This window comes from Papilio machaon, chromosome 7 (assembly GCF_912999745.1).
Source record: "Papilio machaon chromosome 7, ilPapMach1.1, whole genome shotgun sequence".
NCBI classification, from domain to species: domain Eukaryota; kingdom Metazoa; phylum Arthropoda; class Insecta; order Lepidoptera; family Papilionidae; genus Papilio; species Papilio machaon.
Window position 1 is genome coordinate 3013027 of NC_059992.1, and position 19820 is coordinate 3032846.

At 36.1% G+C, this 19820-nt stretch overlaps 1 protein-coding gene across 4 annotated transcripts in view; it reads left to right on the forward strand.

Moving 5' to 3' along the window:
- The window catches only part of LOC106714042 (multidrug resistance-associated protein 1), a 28916-nt gene extending 10047 nt beyond the window's left edge, over positions 1 to 18869 (forward strand). Inside the window, exons 9-26 of one of the 4 annotated variants that reach the window (XM_045678755.1) lie at positions 401 to 547; positions 1050 to 1134; positions 3624 to 3815; positions 4063 to 4239; positions 4657 to 4790; positions 6593 to 6803; positions 7115 to 7231; positions 12834 to 12940; positions 13090 to 13236; positions 13543 to 13618; positions 14658 to 14881; positions 16031 to 16248; positions 16601 to 16799; positions 16892 to 16990; positions 17071 to 17273; positions 17526 to 17740; positions 18038 to 18204; positions 18482 to 18869. In XM_045678755.1, the coding sequence (XP_045534711.1) occupies positions 401 to 547; positions 1050 to 1134; positions 3624 to 3815; positions 4063 to 4239; positions 4657 to 4790; positions 6593 to 6803; positions 7115 to 7231; positions 12834 to 12940; positions 13090 to 13236; positions 13543 to 13618; positions 14658 to 14881; positions 16031 to 16248; positions 16601 to 16799; positions 16892 to 16990; positions 17071 to 17273; positions 17526 to 17740; positions 18038 to 18204; positions 18482 to 18676 (2913 nt within the window). In that variant the 3' untranslated portion in view covers positions 18677 to 18869. Of the gene's footprint in view, positions 1 to 400; positions 548 to 1049; positions 1135 to 3623; positions 3816 to 4062; positions 4240 to 4656; positions 4791 to 6592; positions 6804 to 7114; positions 7232 to 12833; positions 12941 to 13089; positions 13237 to 13542; positions 13619 to 14657; positions 14882 to 15470; positions 15692 to 16030; positions 16249 to 16600; positions 16800 to 16891; positions 16991 to 17070; positions 17274 to 17525; positions 17741 to 18037; positions 18205 to 18481 lie in introns of all 4 variants that reach the window. The other 3 variants (XM_045678757.1, XM_045678754.1, XM_045678756.1) reach the window with 3 other exon arrangements.
- The last annotated feature ends 951 nt before the right edge of the window (positions 18870 to 19820 follow it).

Below are 19820 nucleotides of genomic sequence, written 5' to 3' on the forward strand. Positions count from 1 at the left end.
TCTTATAAATCAAATTATTACTAATGCACATTTCATTTTAAACAGTTAACCAACATTTTGTTACGTAGGCGTTGGTTTATTTTAGCTGTCTTATGCAAAGACCAGCTTAGCTCCGATAAACGAATGTTTGTTGAACACTCAAACCTCAAGTTTATTGATAACAAATTGTAATCTGGCCTTTGTGAAAAGATTTCATAATAGAACACTATTTCCTAATTATATGTTATATTATGAAACATTGCTTAATAATTTTTCAGTACATAGAAAAAAAACTCAATCAGTTTTTAAATTAACGAAATTATGTTCAATATAAGTTTGTTAAGTTGCAGTTCCGAGTAGCGAAAACATAATTTACTAACAATACTCTAAAAATGTCATGTTTTCTGGAATGGTGTCGTAGGTGTCGCTGATGTCATTCGGGTGCTTTGTACTGGTAAATGAAACAGAAGTACTGGATTCTGAGAGGGCTTTCGTAGCGTTGTCTCTTTTCAACATCCTGCGTTTTCCGCTATCCATGCTGCCTAACGTTATCTCGAATGTTGTACAAGTAAGTTTACCATAGACAATTGTGTCGCTAGAATATATGAGACTCTTTTTGACAGCTGTCAATTTTATGGTATTAGGTATGTGACTCAAAACTCGAAACGGCAATCCATTTTGACTTGAAGTTTTACATTTTAATTATTTTGCTTGCTTTTTTTGATGTTTAAACGAGTCTCATACATTATATGGATTATAACTATTCTACTTAACTTTACCATTTTTTTTAAAGTAATAAACTAAAAATAGATTTCTAGTTCTGGTTTTAACATTTTCGGTACAAGATCCACCTTCATTTCAGTATTTAGTTAAATTAAAATTGAGTATAATTGGTGAAGGTTTTTTTTAAATAATTAAAAGCATGTTAGTATACAAAATTTATGTACAGCTTAAGAATGTTTTATATTTTTCATTGCAAGTCTATTATTTTTATTCTTTTTCTGTACATAAAATCTTCAAAAATAAAATTATGTTTTCATTTTGTTCTAAAAAACTCTTATTTATTTTAGACTTCTGTTGGTATTAAAAGATTAAACAAGTTCATGAACTGCGATGAACTCGACGTTAATTCAGTGGAACACGACAAAAGTGAACGTAAGTACATATAATTTATAATTAACGTTTTAATTTACTGTGGGTTTTCACTGCAGGAACACTTATGTAAAAATATTGCCATCTCTCTTATTCTACTTGAAAAACAGAGACAACAGTATGATTTTGTACACTCCTAAAGTAGAATTTAAGGCGAGTTTAAGAGCGACGAATCAAGTCTTAAAATTCATAAAAAACAATTAAAGTCGATATTAATTAACGAAAATATAGGATGTTTTCCCGATGGGAATAATTTTCCCATTGGGTCGAACGAATCCATAAAATCAATCGGCCCAATGGGAAGAAATATTCCATTATGCCGATCGGTCCAAACATTCTAATGGTTATACATGATGTTAATTTTTACATGAAAAGTAAAACTAGGTAGAAAAACTATTTCTGAACTGTTAATTATTGTACGGGTATTTGTGAACACCATTTGTATCGTTCATAATCAAGGGATCAAGTCATTGTGCCACAAGGCAATAGACACTCATTAAAATTATTTAGTGTGCACGTGTTTCGGATATAAGGCAAAGAGTAGATAGAAGTACAATATACCTTTAATAGTATGAATGCGAATGTTTAGATGGATGGATGGATGGATGTTTGTTACAAGGTATATCCAAAAATGCATGGATCCCGCTGAATTTTAGCATAGAGGTAGTACATAGCCTAAAAGAACACATAGGCGAATAATTGCGTTTTTTTTATTTCCGCGCGGTCGGAGTTGCCGGCGATAGGTAGTTGGCAAAACGTCGTTATGTTGATCACGATGATTTCGTGTATTTAGCCTTCTTATGACGAACGCGATGTTGTCATGCGACTTAAAGACTTTAAATAAAAAATAGACTTTCGTAAGTGATGACAGCACATTAATTGTCTATTTAAGAGTTTTTTTACCTGCCCATAACAATTTTGCCCTTGTAAAATATTTACATAGTTTCAAAAGTAAATAATAAGAATTATCGAGATTTTTCTTCGCAGACCAATGGCCAAATTATCTAATAGTGAAGTACTAATTATTTGTTATGAACTCGAAAAGTTCACATTTCATCTAAATCTAACAACGTAACTTTGTAACGGCGGGCAAAAAATATATATTTCTTTTTGATGTTAGAACTGAACATTTGTTTACCTTTTTTCAAATTTCGTTTACATATGTTTTTTGTAATCGTGTCAATCAAAGTAGTTTTAATGTTGGTCAATGAACTCTTTTTCTTTTTAAAATCTAAGGACGTTACAAAAAATCGAACCATAAACATGAATATTTCATAAAAACTGAACTGAAATTAATTCACATATTTTTTTACGTCCGAATCTATTCTGAATGAATCTCTCTAATCAATATTTTTTAAACAGCTCACTTCATTATGAAGCTAAATTTGATTGATATATTTTATTGGTATTTGTTAGTAAATGAACAATCGCTCTCACTATCTAGCATAAGGTTGTTGTAATAACCTAGTCAGTTACATCTTGTTGAACTTGAACTTTGCCATGACTTGCATTTTAAAACATGATTGTATGTTATTTTTCAAATACTACAATATTGCATAATATGTTGTATTTCAATTTAAACTACTTTACTATTAGATTTTTATATAAGTTTAATTTTATTCCAAATATCTATGTTATAACAAGATAATGTTTTCTGAGATGGGTTTTAAATATGAATCTTTTTAACTTTATATCATAAATACAAAGGATTCATAAAATATTTTTAAGTAATTTCTATTCCCTGTAACCGAATGTGTAATACGGTCAACATAAACTGTCATGTTTTGTTTGGGTTAAGTCCCCGCAACCTCAGCTATTTATTTCGATTGTATCAAATAAAGAGTCATTGTGTTGTGTGCATGAGGTTTGTTATTCAGTACCAACTGCTATCAGATCCGGAAATGATTCGTCTGATTCAACTGTAGGTACAAACTCTGACTACATATTGCTACAAAGTATGCAGCATTTGTTAGCCTAGAAACCAAAGAGTTGTAAAATTACTATACCAACAGTATAAGTGGTATGACGTTGTTGATTTTTTGTCATCACTTATTGTGTCGTTGGTATTACTGTTAAACAAAGCAACATGATAAACCTTTATCTCACGTTCACAATAGAGATGGAGAACTTTGACAATATATTAAGGGACTATTGTTGTTAATCATTTTCTCGCAACTGTTTTTAGTTTTGTGATAGTAACGATAAATATCTGACGTAAATTTTACGTAGTATAGTTCCTTAAGAGAGGGTTACAATCTATTCAAATTAATTTATCAGCTCTCTGAGCATTTGTTCCTTAAACAAGAGCGATACGCAGACATTACATATTACCTTATTCTTAAAAGCAGCCAACACATGAAGTTTTTCTAGTTTTGTGGATGTCCATGGGAGTATGATCACTTAATCTTTTGCTGCTAGTGGATTGCTCAATTATCACATAAGAAAGCGGATTTACATTTAGGGGGATTAAAATTTTCCCTATTGTATGTTAGCGGACCCTCTTGTGATCGAGAACGGTCACTTCTCGTGGGGTGAGGAGCAGCCGGTGTTACGCAATATTAGTGTGCGCATCCCGCGCGGCTCACTGGTGGCCGTCGTGGGCGCCGTAGGCTCCGGCAAGAGCTCTCTGCTCGCCGCGCTGCTAGGCGAGATGGACAAGATCTCAGGACGTGTAAACACACTCGGTAAGTTCATTTAAATTTTGAATGTGGAACGAAATCAATAATCGATTTTGAAAAATTTTTGATTATCCGCAGTCTTTTCAATCCATTTGCTTATAATTTGACCGCAATAGCAATATAATAAGAGAAACCCTGAGGTTGATCCAAAAAAATTGGACTATCGATTCGGCCGTAACACATACTGCTTGTATACGGTTGTTGTGTATGTCCATAATCTAATGAAATCTCAATAAAAACTAATATCTCACAGGCAGTATAGCATACGTACCGCAACAAGCTTGGATACAGAACGCAACCCTACAAGACAATATATTATTCGGCAAGCCATTAGATAAATCCAAGTATAGCAATGTTATCGGCGTATGTGCTCTCAAGCCCGACTTCGATGTTTTGCCCGGCGGGGACCAGACGGAGATCGGAGAAAAGGGTAAGTTGTTTATACCTCTTTAACGATAATTACAGGTCAGTAAAAATAAAACAAACGTGTTATTGTTTCTTGATAGAACTGCATGTTAATAGCTTATTGATAGGACACGATCATAAATATGTAAACTATGTTGTAACTAACCGTAGGTTTCTGAGGTTCTGTATAAATAGGTCCTTAATCTCCAACAAACTCAACACGTAATAGACCTGTCACAGTTTGATATTAAAATTAAATAAAAAAAAAATAATCCATCTTATAAAATATGATCTAAGAATATGTTTTGATATTTTCCACAATATAAGTTACGTGTTGGTAGTGATAGTAACTATTCAATAATAACGTAACGGCCTTACGTTATTATTGAATAGCCCAATATTATTGTGCAGAAGGAATAAAAAAATAATTTTTCCTGTCCAGGTATCAACTTATCAGGAGGTCAGAAGCAGAGGGTATCGCTCGCTAGAGCAGTATACCATGATGCTGATAACTATTTCCTCGACGACCCCCTCAGTGCTGTAGACTCGCACGTTGGCAAACATATCTTCGACAAGGTAAAAATATCTTAGAAATAGTTAACGTCTTAATTTAAGATGCCCTTCACTGTACAAAACATCTCAGCGATCCATTCTATTTTTTTTATTTAACTTCGACGAGCTTTTAAATATTTCGTACTAGCGCTCGTTCTCGACTTCTTTAGCGCAGAATTTAAAAGTACCTCGCGTCAATCAGCTTTTTGACTTGACGGGATACCTTCCCGTCAAAATTCCGGTCCAGCTATTCCGGATGTTACACAGTTAAAAATTTAAAAAATCAGTTTTTCGTAATCAGCAACTCGAATACAACATTTGTACTAAATTTGATTTTTCTTTTCTTCGCTATTACATACAGTCACTCCAATTTTAATATGTATAGATTTTCTCGGTTACATAAATTACACATTGTATATTGTATATTTTCAAATTCTATCTAAAACCAAAAGGTATAAGATCTATATTCCAATGACATGAGAAAAGAAGACAATCTATAAGTGCGGCAATGACAAGTCAAATTAACCTTGGATTGTCATCTCGGGATTGAGTAGGGCGTGTTTAGAGACAATAAAAACAGACCCACTATGAAATTACACAACATTTCACAATTTTGAAATGGAGTAATTTAAAAATGTTCTTTAAAAAAACATGGTTGTGACACGCATGTTGAAAATGGTCTTTAAGGGCATTGAACTTTGGATCCGACTCGTGGGATCAAATTACCGCATTTTATGATATTCCGCTACATCTTAGTTACCTACTAGAAAACGTATAAGCTACAATATGAACTAGTCCGTGGGATAAGGTCTGCAAGAAAGTCCTTTTAATTTGTTTACAATATTTATTCAAATTATTTCCGAAGGTTGGATTTATAAAAATGACTTTTAAAGAGCCTTAAATTTGTCAGATATTATTATAATTTCTGTCGTTGATGATATTTAAGTTCGAAAAGCTCGGTAGTTGATAACTTACATTCAGTTTATATTAAGCGACTTGAAACCGTTAAACGATGCTCCAACAATTAGAGGCCAATGATATTGCCCGTGATGTTTTTTTTAGAAGATATCAGTCGATGCATTCCTTACGCAAATCTATAGATACAAGTCAAGTGGGCAGTGGGTACTCTCCGTCGCGCTACGGGCCAGTCAAACTAGTTTTTATTGATAAACAGGCAAACGTTACTCGTACGATGTATGCAAACAGGTCCCACGCTCTTAACTTTTATTTTATGTACTCTATAACTTTTTTTTTTACATATTTTAAATTCTGTTCAAGTACTGAATTTTATAGTGCAACCTTTTGAGCAATAAAAACAAAAGATAGGTCGATGTTTAGTGTCATTTTTATATTTGACCATTAAGTGTCAATTCTGGAATGCAAGTAGTTATATATAATAACTGCTTGAGAAGAAAAAGACTCACAAATATAGAATTAAATTACCTGAACCAACATGATACAAATTTATTACATACAAGTACATTTGTTGATTAATTTTTATTCATATGATGTCGCAATTCCAACCAAAATAATAAACATGTTCCAAACATTGTGGTCGTTACATTTTTATACATTTTCTAATATATTGTGTACGTGTATTGTAAAAGAATTATTAATGAAGATTTAAAAAAAAACAACTTTTACATGAAACGTGTTAAACGGGTCTGCAGGTTCGCTTTCTATGCAGGAGCAAATGAAATCGCAATAGTCATCTGTATTTTGAGGACAGAAAAGTGATGTTTAGTGTCGTTATTTCTTTAATTAATTCAAGATAGATTTAATAATTTGATAGAATTATTTGAAAATATTTCGTCATTGTGTTGAAGGTGATAGGTCCGAGTGGGTTACTGAAGGACAAGACTCGCGTGTGGGTGACGCACAACGTGACGTACCTCGCGCAGACAGACCTGGTGCTGGTGCTCCGGGACGGCCAGGTCTCTGAGGCGGGCACTTACCAGCAGTTGCTGGAGAAGAAGGGCGCCTTCGCCGACTTCCTGCTACACCATCTCAGTGATGCCGAGAGGACCTCGCCTGAAGGTAAACAACCCTCATAGTTATAGTTCTCAACGATTGAATTAGCACTTCTTGGAGTTGAGAATTATTGTTTCCGTGTCAAATCAAATGTCGGGTGTTTTTCTATTAATGTCCATTTGTTTACTATAATAAAGTGTTTTGATATGTTGATATCTGAAAGTTTTTTAATTATATAATTGTAATTTGTTTTACTTTTAATGTTTTCATACTATATGGCAATAGTTTGGAATTAATTATCAATATTTTTTACGTTAACGAAACTTTTTTCCTCATTCCTTGTGTAAAAGATAAATTAAAATGTAATATAATTTCAGAACTGGACGAGATTAAACAAGAGTTGGAGAGCAAGTTGGGTTCAGAATTCCAGAATAAGCTGCAGCGCGCGCGTTCTCTGTCTGAGAGCGCGTCGGAGTCGGACCAGCCTGCAGCCGGTATGTACACTGCTACCTACATTTTTATGCTGTATTGATTAATAATAATGGTACAATTTTAACTCCTTGAAACATAACTTTAAAAGCCTATAGAAAAGAAGTAAGGCGTAAATTATAAAATTTACTGTTTTTAGTGAGAGGACCGATGGCCTTAAACTAGTCTTCTCACCCTACCATTCCTTTAAATGATATTAATTATATCTCTATTATTAGTTCGAATCCTCACCACCCCTACCATCGAGTACCCTCCGGCGCGTAATCGAAGTTCATGTCGCTCCGCGTATTTAATTATAAAGTATTGTATTATGTCGATATTATAGTTTCAAAGTTTCAACAAATTGTGGTGCATAGTTCGCGTAACACATTGTGCTATAAATAAATAGTGAATATCTTTTTAATAAGTTAAAAACTAATTGTTAAAAATTCACCGATCGACGCGTGGGCATTGCTAAGCGCGCGCGCAAGCAACTCTCGCGGTTCCGTCCACTGCATAACCGTGAAATTCGCATCCACTGGTATTCCGAACTATATGCCGTGACTGTGACTCAGTGTTAATTGGTTGTAGTCCGTTTGCAATAAATACAAAGATTTTTTGCTTACGTTAACTCGTACTTACAAAAGTGCTCGCCTGAAATACTAAACACTATGAAGTGCGCGGGATGTTTGAAAACTACGAAAGAAGCTAACATTACAAAATGTACTTCGATTACTTGTGAAAAATGTTTTTGCACTCTGTGTGTTCCGCTGGCTAATTCAGCTGAGAAGAAAAAAACTTGGAAATGCCCCGATTGCAGCGTGCTACCAAAAACCGGCTCCGAGTTAGCTGAGTTTACAAATGAGCTACGAAATCTGACAAAGGAAATATCCTCTCTTAAATTACAACTAGAGGATGTGACCAAGTCTATTTGTTTCTGCCATTCTCGGCTGGACGAAATTGTCGCCTCACTTAAAACCACTGACAAACGGTTAAAAGTATTAGAACAACGAGATTATGAATTAACCAATCTCAAAGCTACCGTCGCTCGTTTGGAGGATGATTTACATAATCAAAGACAGACTTTCGCGAATAACGAAATAGAAATTATCGGAATACCTGAAGCCCAGAATGTAATCTTACAGCATTCCGTAAAGATCGTTGCTCAAAAACTCGGCGTGGAACTGAAGGATGATGACGTGGACTATATCATGCGTGCAGGGCCTCGTCGCCCTGCTCCCGTCACCGAAAGGCCCGACGAAGCTCAAGGGATGTGTCGCCCTGTGGTCGTACGTCTGCTGCGGCGGTATAAGCGAGATGAACTAGTTCAGGCCTCGAAGTCGCGTCGCAACCTGAGTACCACCGACCTACAGATACCCGGTGTCGCACGTAAGATATATCTTAATGAAAGGCTTACCAAGGAAAATCGGCAATTATTTCGCGAAGCCAGGACGAGATCTAAAAAAGGAGGCTACGCATTTTGTTGGTGTAACAATGGCGCAATTTATGTCAGAGAGAAGGAAAAAAAGCCTGCTGTACGTATACGTAGTTCCAAGGACCTGGATCAAATCTTCCGGCTTGCGGCTTCAACGGCGGAGTAATATAATTATATATGTCGTAATTTACATTCTATTCATTGTTCTTACGGTTATAAGTGTTTATTTGGATTCTCCTAGACCTGGGTTAATACATTGTTATGTAAAGACAACTTATTATGGTAAATTCAAATATCACTTACTATGTAGAAAGGTTTGTTTTCAACCTGTAGCATTTTTAATTGCTAGCTGTAAGAGTCTGTGTCTTATTATGCTTCGTGTCAAAATGTTATGCTGTTCCATATTTTATTATGTTTATCACATCTATGCTCCATATTCACGTACAATAGACTATATAATCATGTCGTCTAATAAATTAATAGTATTAAATCATTTAATATTTGTTACAAGTAATTGGCTAGTATATATTACAACTTTAACTATTATATTTCAGGATCTTCATTATCAAACCTATTTATATTTCACTTGTAAGTACTATTTAAAACATTCACTTACAATTAATTTGCGCAGCTTTCTCAAAACAACAACGTATGTTTCTTTTAATACACAGTTGTGGATAATTTTAGTATTAAATTCAATCAAATCCTAGAAGAATTGGTAGATAATTTGGACTCATTAAAGGTTGACTGCCGTGTTGTTCATGAAATTGAATCATGTAAAGAATGTTTTACATCAAGCCATAATTTCAAACTACTTGCCCTTAACATTAGAAGCATACAAAAAAACTTTGATACGTTTCTCATTGCACTAACACGTTCGGATTTAAGTTTCGATGTACTCATCCTGACAGAATGCTGGCTAAACGAGACTGTGATTGTCCCACAAATACCAGGATACACTTCTTTCAAAACAGAACGTAATATTAATCAAAACAGTGGAGTTGTAGTCTACGTTAGTGATGTCTGGAACCCGTCAATTATAGAGCCAACCATCAACGATGCTAATTGTCTAGCTGTTAATATACAAAATATAGCCACCATATTCGCCATTTACCGCTCTCCGTCATGTCATAACATTGATAATTTTCTATCTTCCATTGAGAGTTATGTTAAAAATAACAGTGGTATACCTTTGATCCTAGCTGGCGACCTAAACATAGATATATTGGATAAAACTAGTTCTCGAGTCCTAGAATATCAATGCTTCCTAGCTGAGCACGGATTTACTCCAGCCATTACCAAATCTACCAGAGGGTCATCGTGTCTCGACCACATATACTTCACTAACTTTCATCGTAACCTAACCCCAGTAGGTATTGTCTGCCAATCTGATATTACTGATCATTTCCCTGTTATGATTGGGTTGAGCCTTAATAAATATAACCTTAGGCGACCAAACCGGACTGTGCTTAAAAGAGACTTTACTGGCATACGAAATGACCTTTCAGAGAGAGACTGGAGTGATGTCATAACTAATACTAACGTAAATGAAGCTGTTAAAAAGTTCTCGGATGTTTTAGTTGCTACTTTAAAAAGGCATACGTGTGAAGTCCGTTTGAGTAGAACGCAATATAACCTCAAGCCCTGGATTACTTCAGGACTCATGCGTTGCATGAGACATCGAGACCGCCTTCATCATCGTGCAAAGCTAGAACCAGACAATATGATCCTGCAAATCTCTTATAAAAGGTACCACAATTTTCTTGTTAGTCTCTTGCGTAAAATACGATTACAACATGAAAGGAATGAAATTAATGAAAACAAACATAATCCGAAGAAGCTATGGCGGTCAATTAAAACAATGTGCGGCATCACTCACAAAAGCCACGATCCCACTGAATTGTTAGCAGACAACACAAATACCACCCGTATGCGCCTCGACCAACACAATGTTTACTTCTCCACCCTTGGTCATCGTCTTGCAAATCAGATTTTATCAGATATCAATATGACGGAAGCGGATCTTGCTAAAAAAGTCCAACCCAAAACAACACCGCCAAATTCATTTTACATGTACCCTACAGATTGCGAAGAAGTGAACTCATTAATCTTGTCTCTTCAAAGTGGAAAAGCTACAGGCATTGATGGCTGGTCAAACCTCTTAATAAAACACGTTAAGGATGCTATCTTAATGCCATTAACTTTTATCCTTAATTTGAGCATGACAAGTGGCACTTTCCCCTCTCTCTGGAAACTAGCTGCTGTAATCCCTGTTTATAAAAGTGGTCCCAAGACACAGATTGAGAATTACAGGCCAATCTCATTGCTAAGTTCTTTTTCGAAATTGCTTGAAAAACTTGTTAACAACCGTTTGGCTAACTATCTGAGATCCCAAAATGTTATTGCTCCGAGACAATTTGGTTTTCAAAAGGGTAGGAGCACTGAAGATGCAGTTTCCCTTCTAATTTCCACCGTTTCTTCAAAACTTGGTGACAAAAAATGTTGTGTTGCTGTCTTTTTAGACTTGGCCAAGGCTTTCGACACAGTGTCTGCTCCTATCCTTTTAAAAAAACTATTTAATATTGGTGTAAGAGGCATTGCCCTTGACTGGTTCAGAAGCTACCTTTCAGACCGCATGCAATGTGTTAGGATTGGCCAAGTCATGAGCAGCCCGCAGTCCATCAGTTTTGGGGTCCCGCAGGGCAGTATAATAGGTCCTACGCTGTTCACCATTTACATAAATGATATCCATGATTTATCAATAGGTAATGCAGATATTATATGCTACGCGGATGATACTGCAATCATATTTGATGGTTTGACTTGGCAAGAAGCTCTTCAAAATTCTCAGCTAGGTATGTCTCGAGTTAGTGTCTGGCTCCAAAATAACCTCTTGACCCTTAATGTAAAAAAGACCAACTATATCTGCTTCCACAAAACAGCAGCTTCTGCACCCGATCAAAGTACTGTTATTAAATTACATCATTCTCTTTGTAACACCGTCGTCTGCGACTGCGAATCCTTGAGAAGAACAAGTGTAGTAAAATATCTGGGAGTCCTCATAGACGAAAAATTGACTTTTAAAGACCACATTGAATCGCTTACCTCTCGGGTGCAAAGAGTAATTGGTATCATGAGAAAATTACGAGATGTGACCAGCTTAGATATTTTAAAAAGCATATACTTTGCGTTGTGCCAATCTCTTCTGACTTATTGCATATCTTGCTGGGGCGCTGCGAGTGCCACCACTATGATCCGAATTGAAAGAGCTCAACGTTCCGTCTTAAAAGTCATGATGCAAAAACCTTATCGGTACCCCACGACGGATCTATACAGAGATTCTGGCACTCTTACCGTAAGGCAATTATACATATACAAAACTGTGATGATGGTGCATAAAAGTGTGCTTGGATCCGCTGAACACAAAAGTAGGCTGTCTCGCAGAGTCTACCTTTTACCCGTGCCATCAGTTAAATGCTACTTTGCACAACGCACGGGCTCCTTTATGAAATTTCATATTTATAACTCGGTAGTAAAGCGTTGCGATTTATTAAAGAAATCGTTGCCACAAACCAAATCCACCTTACTGAAGTGGTTGCTTACCTTAGATTATAAAGATACTGAGTACCTTTTGAAGATACAATCCTAGATCCTTTAATATATTTATATCTTATCTATTTATAAATCCGTACCATACATACATATTTATAGTATCTATATTAATTTTATTTTGTTATTTTTCCATTTACTTAAATTTATTTATTTATTTTTCAATTGTATACTGGAGTAACTTATAATTGTTAAATGCTAAAATGCCGTGAATGAGGGTTTTTGTTATTTTGTGTTCTGAATATTGTATTTCTTTATTGAATATCGGTGCCCACGATACAGGCTATGCCTAGTGTGGGCATCACAAGATTACCCTAAATACCATAAATGGTAACTTAATATTCCAGATTAATTATGTGTAATTTTATGTTAGTATAAGGTTATTGTTTTTTGGTTTAATCTTTTTTGTGTTAATAAACTTTCTTCTTTCAAACTTTCTTCTTCTTACTAACTGCTACCGTCACAAATAGGCACAAAATACTACAGTTTATAGCCTATCCCTTGTATAGAGGTCAGCGAGTATGTGGTATAATACGTGGTCGGTGTCTTTATGTATCAATGAAGGATTGGTAATTCTGTTACAGGAGATAGAACAGGCAGCGTAAAGAGACGAACACCAGAAGAGAGCACTCCTAACGAACTCAAAGAGAAGAACAAACTTATTGAAGTTGAGAAAACTGAAACCGGCAGCGTACGTTTGCAATTACTAGCTTATATTTCTGACATTTGACTTTGAAATCTCAATTCATCATTAGTTTCAACCATCAGATTAAATTTAATCCCAACTAATTTGCAATTTATCTCTACCAGTTTAGTAAATGATGATGTAACCATGTGCAGGTGAAATGGACGGTATACAAGCACTACCTGACGAGTGTGGGCGTGCTGGCGTCAGTGGTCACCATCCTCATGAACCTCGTGCTGCAGCTGTTCCAGGTCGGCTCCAACTACTGGCTCTCCGAGTGGTCCAACGATAAAACTATCATCGTAAGTACATATTTATAGTAAAAAAACTAAATCAGTTTCGATTAATAGGCGAAAATCTTTTGGTATCCCGGCTTGAAGGACCATTAAATATTGTTAATGCAGCTTTAGTAAGATCTTTAAAAACAAACCTCATTTAATAAGTGTTTAAAAAGTATTTTTCTTTACCTCGATGATTTTCAACCTGTAAATGTTTAAAAAAAAATTTTTTTTTGATTTTGTTGCTTCGTCTCAAACCAAGAATCTTTTGAAAAGTTATTTAAAATAGTAATTGGTAGTTTTTTTTATCAATGTAATCATTAATTTCAGTCAGAAAATGGTACATTAGACAAGAGCAAACGGGACCTATATCTAGGAGTATACGGAGGCCTTGGTGTTGGACAAGGTAAGTCATAGTTAAATAACATACAGGGTGTTTATAAATATATTTACTAAATAACTGAAAAATGCTTTTACTAACACTATTTTTATGTTTTAAAGGGGAAATGTTGTATATAATTGCGTTTCTAATACCTTATTAGATACACTAACAAGTACAGGGAAGTCCACATATTGTATAATTGATTCAGGAAATTAGTATAAGTGGAACGAATGATGAATACGGCGAGCGTGAATGATTACTGAACAAATGAATGAATGACATAATAAAGGTTTAGGAATGGTGTTATACAATTTGCAAATATTTCACCTTCAAATGGTTAACCTTGTACGAATTTAACTAAATCTGGGTTAGGTTCAGTTTAAAATAAAGTTTTATTATAATTTAATTGTATGTTAACATAGAATACCTTATTAATAATGAATACATTATTTTATTCTTTTTTTTTTCTAATTTTTTTTTCTTTATAACAATATTTAATAACACTCGCAGCAAATAATCATGAACAATCATTGCATGTTTTTTTTATAAATTTTTAATATTTTACAATTAATTGCATGATAATTTAAATCAATTTAGTATATGAGCTCTATATTGAAATATATTTGCATGCTATGTTTGTTTATATTAAATACAAAACAGTTCTTTACTATAATAAAATCTAGCCTTTTTTACTAAAAATACAAAGATCCTTCGAATTTTGCTTTTACAGCATCATATTCGATATTTAAAGATGTGTGTTTTTTTTACTGAATTTCACTTTCAATATCGTCTAGAAGTATAGTTAAACAAGGATATCTGAACCTGTGAGAGCGACACGACAGCTCCAGTACAAAGAGGATCTTGTAACATTGTTAGACTTTCACTAAGGGGCGCCAGTGAGCTTTTATAATTTAGTTTGTGTTACGCTCACCTGTTCTGATAGCCTTGCTAGTGTATATAAAGGAAAGTATAAAAGCGAGCTTGTCGTGTCGTTGCGGCGAGAGACGTGACGTGTGACGTGATGACGTAAGACGTGACGTGAGCGTGTGCGGGTGTTGCGCAGTGGTGTCGGTGTCGGTGTCGTCGCTGGCGCTGTACCTGGGCACGCTGGCGGCGGCGCGCGCGCTGCACGCGTCACTACTGGCGGGCGTGCTGCGCGCCCCCACCATCGGCTTCTTCGACTGCACGCCCGTCGGCCGCGTGCTCAACCGCTTCAGCAAGGACATCGACGTGCTAGACAACGTGCTGCCAATGACGCTCCGAGGATGGACCTCGTGCTTCTTCTCGGTACGAATGACGACTTGACGCGTCGCTCTACTAATGAGAGAAACATTTATTACAATGGCTGTTTCATTTCATAAGTTACCGAGTTGGGGAGAAAATCCTCGATTTACCCATGCTGTTGAATTGGGATCAGTTTACGAATATTTTAGTATTTTGGTATATATTGTGTGCTTTTATAATTTAGTAATGTAGCGTATTGAGGTATGTCGACGGCGGCTTGCGGGGGGGTAATCACAGATTTGTATTATTTTGACTACGTTTGTTGCATGTCGTGATATAGTTGTGTGACTAGCGCACTTTGCACATCATCGTTCGCCCGTAAACGTAGTTATCACTGATATTCACTAAATAGCTTGTCTTAACTTTTTCATATATCGTAATAAGATAATGTATTCATTATTCATTTAACGTATTGAATTTGCCCCAGAATGTTACATATTAGGGCTAAAAACTTAACCACTCATACTTCATCTTGAAATAACCATATTAAGATTGTACTCTTGAATTCTCAAAAAAATTTGCGCGCCAGCGACCGCGAGAGGTTTCCGTTGCGTTATCTCAATGACAGAATCTTTCCTGACCATTGTTGCAGCGTTAGCGTCGTTTTTCGCGGATTTATTGCCTTATTTGGGATGTTGGCGGGCGGCGATGATACTGCACGCACTTTTACTGGAGAACGTACTAAAGGCGCCGTTGCAATTCTTCGAGGTGACGCCTCTCGGCCGGATCCTCTCGAGGTTTTCTAAGGACGTTGACGTGCTCGATACGTTGCTGCCCTCGCAGGCCTCTGACGTCATATATTGCGCGTTCGAGGTAACAGTCGACTACCTGATTATATTTTTATCGATATTTTGGACGGCACATCTTTTTTCTTTAATATGACGAATTATGAATCAATATTAAATCAAGTTAAATTTGTGAAAGAATATGCAGATTGTATTATAATTACATCAATATTGGTAAACTGATCTCAACGTTTCATGGATAGAAGATTTTGAAAGGGTTACAAATACGGCTTATTTCTAAAGACTAATAAGGTGTATTTTTTAAAGATACATCTTATTTTTAAGATTTCGATATTTAAGTATTAATTTTATTTTAATTAATTTAATTTTGTTTGTGGTTAAGCGTCATTGATATATTTTATAACAGGTATTGGGCACGTTGTTTGTGATAAGTTTCTCGACGCCGATCTTCATGAGCGTGATACTCCCAATCGGACTGCTGTACTACGTCATCCAACGTTTCTACGTGGCCACGTCCCGGCAGCTCAAGAGGCTGGAGTCGGTCTCCCGCTCACCGATATACTCCCACTTCGGGGAGAGCATCACTGGAGCCACTACGATACGAGCATACGGTGTCACCAACAGGTCAGGCTCCATAAGACTAAACTTATATTGTGAACTTATTGGAATCCAAAATTAAGTGCGGGACATTTAGTCTCTGTTATATAAGTTGACAAACTAATGTAGAGTGCTAAACATAAAGATGCGTGTTTTTTTTAATCTTCTTTAGATTAAGGGAGGATGAAACCATTTGTCTGCTTATAAAAAGCTGGACAATAATCTATAATGTCACACATACGGTCTGCCCTAAATCTCATCAAAAGAATCTCATGGTTCTGCTGTGTATGAAATTGTCACCATTCTATAAGTCATATAACACGACTTTTATATTGATGTTCCATTTATCCATTGTAATGCTATATTTTTGTGTGCATAGATTTGTGGAAGAGTCAGAGCGGGGCGTGGACCACAACCAGTCGTGCTACTACCCGAGCTGCATCGCCAACCGGTGGCTGGCGGTGCGGCTGGAGATGATCGGCAACTTCATCATCTTCTTCGCGGCGCTGTTCGCCGTGCTCGACAGAAGCTCCACCAATGCCGGCCTCGTCGGACTCTCTGTTAGCTACGCTCTGCAGGTTGGGATAACATCTTGATTTTTAATCTGCATTGTAAAGAAAACTGGTGTAAATTACCGTGAATTTGTTTTTGATATTAAATCTGTTTGTAGATTACACAAACACTCAATTGGTTGGTGCGTATGACATCTGAGGTGGAAACAAACATTGTTGCTGTGGAGAGGATAAAGGAGTACGCTGAAACTGAACAGGTGACATAATCGATTTTGATTCAATGCCTATGTGCTTTCAAGATTTCTCTTACTAAATATAAAAAAATATGATGTTGCAGGAGGCGGCGTGGATGGTGGGCAACGGTCCAGGTGCGACGTGGCCGGAGACGGGCGCGCTGCAGCTGGAGCGGCTGACACTTGGCTACCGAGCGGGAGAGCCAGCACTGCGCGACCTCACCTGTACCGTCGCACCCAGAGACAAGCTCGCCATTGTCGGCCGCACCGGCGCCGGCAAGTCCACACTCACACTGGGACTCTTCAGGTCAGACACGTCACGTCACGACACTTTCAACTGACAACACAATGTGTCACACATGCCTACTGAATAACGGCATACTGTGACGTCACACGGCACATGCGCTCAATTATTGTGGGCACGCACTTATTCATGCTAATGTGACTTCATAACACTAACATGCACTTCATAAAGACAGTTTGTGAAATAATTTTGATTTACTTCCTTATGATTGCCGTTTACGTGTCGTCTGAAATACAAGCTTGTACATCCATACAGGATAGTGGAGGCGATGAGCGGCAAAATTCTTATCGACGGTATCGACATCTCCACAATCGGGCTGCACCAGCTGAGGTCTCGTATCACCATCATCCCGCAGGACCCGGTGCTGTTCTCGGGCACTCTGCGTATGAACCTCGATCCCTTCGACGCATACACCGATGAGGATATCTGGCGCTCGCTGGAACATGCGCATCTTAAGACCTTCGTACAAGGTATGGGTGATGTCCTTGTAGAAGACGATAATAAACATCTAATCATGAAGTTCAATTGCAGTAACATATGTATAGGAATATTCTTAGCTTGCAATATTGTTATTTATCTGTTAGAAATAGACTGTATTGTTTTGAATGAGATCGAAGATGTTATATTTAAAATTTTCAATTTAATCTGACATTTCGAAGGACAAAACAAGTTTAAGACAGGAACACGTATAATAAAAGTAATATAAACAATTTAGACTATAGTTTTTTTTTGTTTACTCTATAAATGTGCATAACCAATATAACTAGGTCTGCAAGCTGGTCTCCGTCACGAGATCTCTGAAGGCGGGGAGAACCTGTCTGTGGGTCAGCGGCAGCTGGTATGCTTGGCGCGAGCGCTGCTGCGCAAGACTCCGCTGCTCGTGCTCGACGAGGCCACCGCCGCAGTGGACCTTGAGACTGATGAACTCATACAGGTATTTACACATTATTTCTTTAACAAAAAGAATAGCTAAGAATGTGTATTTATTGAATTAAATGGGTTCTAAATAAAAATGCTGCAAATGTCAAGCTTTGCGGAAGAAATTTTTATTTTTTATTATTACTTAATACACCAATAAGTTGAAAAGAATTATTTTTTTTGCTATCCATCTTTCTTCAAGTTAAGTCTTTAATTGTTTAAATAATTTCATAACCATAAACATTTTTTTTTTATCCTGATGCAGTTTTTCTATCAATTCTTTTACGTTTCAGAAAACGATTCGTTCAGAATTCGCGTCATGTACAGTACTAACTATCGCTCACCGTCTCAACACAATAATGGACTCGACGCGTGTGATGGTGCTGGACAAGGGTCAGCTGGTGGAGTACGCGCCTCCAGAACAGCTGCTGCAGGACAAGACCTCCATCTTCTACGGCATGGCCAAGGATGCTGGTCTCGTCAATTAAATAACTCGGTCTACATACTTCAACACATCTTGACTCAACGTACTTATAATATGAATTAAAAAAAAAACTGGTCATCCAATCCTCACTTAAAGTATACCATTGTAGAAACTTTGTATATTTGTTTAGTTTTAGTATTACTTGTTAATTTAATAATATTTCTTGTAACCATTCCCGGGTAAGTTTAGAAAATCTTGTTTTAATATGTCATCTATGTGTTTAATTTCTGAAATCTGAAAGCTGAGATAATTAATCCCATTAACAATATTGTTGTAAAATGTTAATTTTTACAATGGATTGTGCGTTTTCTACGTAATAGCACATTTAGGTAATAAAATGAAAAAAATGTTTTGGAATTATAAATCACGTGTCAAGATGTGTTGAACTATTAACTAGTTTCTCCTTTAAACTTGTTAAAAACGTGTTCAAAATATACATTTAGATGTTATAACTAATGCTCGAAACAGATCAATTAACTTTTTTAAAGTATTATTTTTATATGTTTAGATGTACTTAAGTACAAAACTATATCTTCATCGAATATTGCCTTAACATCATTTTCAAACAAGTTTTATTAAACAAACTACCGTTATTAATATTAACAGTCTAAAATAACAGTTAACTTTATATTTAAATAGTTAAAAATATTAAAGTCTCACATAATGTCTGGTTTACATTATGACAGTACAGTATGACAGTAGCGCTGGCCTTGTATTAACTGTTCCAGCTCACTGGCGTCAGTTTGTTTTTAATTTATAACAGTTGTATGCCAGCGTTGATTTTCAACGCTAATATCCTACTGTACTGGAAAGATGTAAACCAGGTATTATGCTTGTATTTGTTGCCAGTGAAAAAAATCTTGATTTGTTTACATAAAACCTAATGTGAAACAGACTGTAGTTACCACAATGGCCGCCCCCTATACTTAATTGTTTTTATATAGATCTAATTATTTCGAATCGAATTTTACAAATAACTCAATTTTTTTTTTCGAATAAATATTGAATAAAGTTTCATCAATATAATTCTCGAATTTTCTGTATTTGTGATAATGTAATAAAAATTCTTGTACTTAATATAAACTTCAGCGTTTTAAGCTTTAAAATTGCCTTGTGATCCCAAGTGGTATCAAAATTAATGTGTTTAA